The 3,417-nt window shown below is 41.1% G+C and overlaps 1 protein-coding gene across 1 annotated transcript; it reads left to right on the top strand.

Annotated features, from left to right (window-relative positions):
- On the top strand, window positions 857-2,518 carry LOC109725571 (caffeoyl-CoA O-methyltransferase-like). Its single transcript, XM_020254813.1, has 5 exons — window positions 857-1,105; window positions 1,227-1,313; window positions 1,523-1,585; window positions 1,708-1,839; window positions 1,972-2,518. The coding sequence occupies exons 1-5, from the start codon at window positions 941-943 to the stop codon at window positions 2,263-2,265; spliced, it is 741 nt and encodes a 246-aa protein (XP_020110402.1). The 5' UTR covers window positions 857-940; the 3' UTR covers window positions 2,266-2,518.

Raw genomic sequence — 3,417 nt, 5'->3', positions numbered from 1 at the left:
GTAGGTGGGAGTGGACCCCACAAACAGGGAACAGTGGGGCCCAGTTCCCACGCCTAGCGCGGGGTGCTCACCAACCCAAAACCACCAGTAGTGGCAGTAGCCTCCACGGTTACGCCGGTCACCCACCCCCGAACCATTCAACCCCACGCTCACGGCCCACCCCTTTCCTTTGTCCTTTTTTCTGGTAAACATGTGTATAATTTATTACACAACGCCTAACTCCTTCCCCCAATTATTTCATTTTCTGAACTTTTCTCTTTTTTAATTATGTTTAGATGGATTAATATCTCACTTGAGGATACGAAATATAAACAAACGTCCAAAATGAACACTATAGCAACATTCAACTCAGTTACTTAGAATAAGACAAATTTTTGATAAATAAAATATATTATCATAGCAAATTATAAATAATTAAAGTTTTTAAAATGTAACAATCGATTTTTACCTTTCAATCACACGACAGAGTTTTTATACTGAATAACCTGCAACCAATAGGACACTAGTCTGCCAAAAATTTAGCTTTCAACTTATTTGTAAACTGTCTACCTAATTTGAGTTAACTCAAAGCAATACTAAAAAGATGATTTTCCAGAAAAATTATTATTTTCTTATAAACATTGGGAATATTTAAGCGTAACATGCAAATGCCCAAAGTCTAAACGTCGTACGGAAGCTCAATGTGCGGAAGTTACAGCCGCGAGGCCACATGGCAACCAACTTGGCATATCAAAATAGTACAAGTACCAGTTTTAAATTTTATATGCCTTTTTATTTTATTTTATTTTTTAATTTTGCCGTGAAACTACTACTCTACTACTACTACTATATATACAGACCCCCCACGACGTCCATTCGACCAAGCCAGTACCTAGCAAGGAACAACCAAGCAATCTCCTCTCGCACATCCATCTCCGAGCATCTCCCCTCTCTCACAACGATGGCAACAACAGCGAATGGCGCGGCGACGACGACGACGACGAACGGCGTGAACGGCGCCGCCAATGGCGCGGCGAACGGCGCAAACGGCGCGAACGGCAAGGAGCAGGGGCGGCATCAGGAGGTCGGCCACAAGAGCCTCCTCCAGAGCGACGCGCTTTATCAGGTAATTAATAATAATTACTATTTGATTCTTATTTTATTTCTTTCTTTCTTCGCATAATTTTATGGCGAGATCTGATTGTTAATGTCTCACAATCTCCGATCTGAATGCTTGCTGCATATAGTATATACTGGAGACGAGCGTTTACCCTCGCGAGCCCGAGTGCATGAAGGAGCTCCGCGAGATCACGGCCAAGCACCCATGGTATATATAAACAAGTCCTACCAGATCTGATCTATCTATGTTCCAGACCAATCGCTGTCCCACGTTTCGTACTCTTTTTTTTTTTTTTTTTTTTTGTGTTGTAGAGATTTGATTTTAACAAATTTTGCGGGTTTTGACAACGCAGGAATATCCATGACCACGTCGCCGACGAGGGCAGTTCCTGAAATGCTGCTGAGCTGATCAAACGCCAAGAAGAACGATGATCGGCGTCTACACCGCTACTCCTCTCGCACCGCCCTCGCCTCCCCGACGACGCCAGTTTAGTGTTTTTTTTATTTTATTTATTTTTTCTTTCTTCTTTTGTTGGGGGGAATTCTGATAATCAGATCTGAATTAAGTTTTGGTGATTTTTTTTTTTTTTTTGTTTTTTTGGGAAAAAGATACTGGCAATGGATATCAACCGCGAGAACTACGAGCTCGGCCTGCCGGTGATCGAGAAGGCCGGCGTCGCGCACAAGATCGACTTCCGCGAGGGCCCTGCTCTGCCCGTCCTCGATCAATTGCTAGAAGATGTAAGACCACTCGATTCTCGATCGTGTCGAATTGACTCTTACTACTAAAAAAAAATAATAGATTTATTGAATCTGGTCAGTTCTATCATTAATGAAATTATGGAAACATGTTTGTTTGTTGCCGGGGTGCAGAAGAAGAACTACGGGTCGTTCGACTTCGTGTTCGTGGACGCGGACAAGGACAACTACCTGAACTACCACAAGCGCCTCCTCGACCTGGTCAAGCCGGGCGGCCTGATCGCGTACGACAACACGCTGTGGAACGGCACGGTGGTGGCCCCGCCGGACGCCCCCCTGCGCAAGTACGTCCGCTACTACCGCGACTTCGTGCTCGAGCTGAACAAGGCGCTCGCCGTCGACCCCCGCGTCGAGATCTGCCAGCTCCCCGTCGGCGACGGCGTCACCCTCTGCCGCCGGATCGCCTGATCGCTCCAAATTTCCCCCCACCCCAAAAGCCTCAGATTTCTGCCTGCTCTCCATACTGTTGTTATATGTCATAACTTATTTGTTTCGGGCTTGCAACAGCTTGTGTTACAAAATCTGGGTGAAAGAATTAAGTCGCCGTTGTGTAATAGCTCTTGTTCGTACACCATATAAATCTGAGACCGGGAAAGAAATTTGAGCTGTGTTATTAAAATTAAAAAAAAATATCAATGTTCATTACAATCGATTCCCTTTATCATTTATTTTATATGGAAAAAAAAAAACCAATAATAGTACGGTGAATCATTTTCCCCTTAAACAGTTTAGAAAATAAGGAATTGCATGTCTCTAGCGCAAAAAGAGTGTAGTAAATGGTTTACCCGTGGGACAAGGGATTATATTATTTGTTTGGTGGAAGATGCAATAATTGTCCATCTGTTCCGAAAGCAACATTTGTTGGAGTATACGCCATAAGAAAAGCAGCACAGTGCAGTCCAAACACATTCTCAAGATGAAAGTGATAATTTTGTATCTGTTTCGAAAGCAACATTTCAGAGTCTGCGAGAAGAAAAGGAGATTCTTCTTTTTTATGTTAAGGTTAGGTTATTTCGTCAATGCAGTTAAAAAGGAATTTTGCTTGTGAACTTGAGTGAATCTTTCTTTCTCCATCTCTGAAATAGTTGTGAATTATTTCCACCAAGTTTAGACAAGTTATTTTCACACAAGTAGTTTTTTAATGGATTTGTTAATCTTGTGAAATCAGAGAGACTTATTCCAACAACCTAATCAATTATTAGTGGCTTGCTGATAATACAGCTGCCACCAGCTGCTTTCAGATTTTTCTGTATTCTTTTATTCATTTATTAAGGTACTTTATTTGTTTCCTAATAAATTATTGTCGGCGCCTCCGCCTCCTCCTCTGTTTATATAATATTAATATATACTATAACTTTATTTCTTATTATCGACTGGTCCTAACACAAATAGCAAAAAAAATTGGTATTTGGTTTCTGAGAATTTTCAAATTTGAAATCTAATTATTTTATATTTTCAGCTAAATTTATTTTTTTAAAAAAAATTAGACGAAGCGGATATCATGCTATATATCTTTCTCTTAAGACTTTCATTGTAATTTGAATTACCAAACGAGATGGA

Source organism: Ananas comosus, linkage group 20 (genome assembly GCF_001540865.1).
Source record: "Ananas comosus cultivar F153 linkage group 20, ASM154086v1, whole genome shotgun sequence".
NCBI classification, from domain to species: Eukaryota; Viridiplantae; Streptophyta; class Magnoliopsida; order Poales; family Bromeliaceae; genus Ananas; species Ananas comosus.
This window is presented reverse-complemented; position numbering and strand designations above follow the sequence as displayed.

Coding starts and splice junctions, on each gene's coding strand:
- LOC109725571 (XM_020254813.1), top strand. CDS start 941: ATGGCAACAACAGCGAATGGCGCGGCGACGACGACGACGACGAACGGC. Junction 1,314..1,522: donor CCAAGCACCCATGGTATATA/TAAACAAGTCCT, acceptor AACGCCAAGAAG/AACGATGATCGGCGTCTACA. Junction 1,840..1,971: donor TCGATCAATTGCTAGAAGAT/GTAAGACCACTC, acceptor GCCGGGGTGCAG/AAGAAGAACTACGGGTCGTT.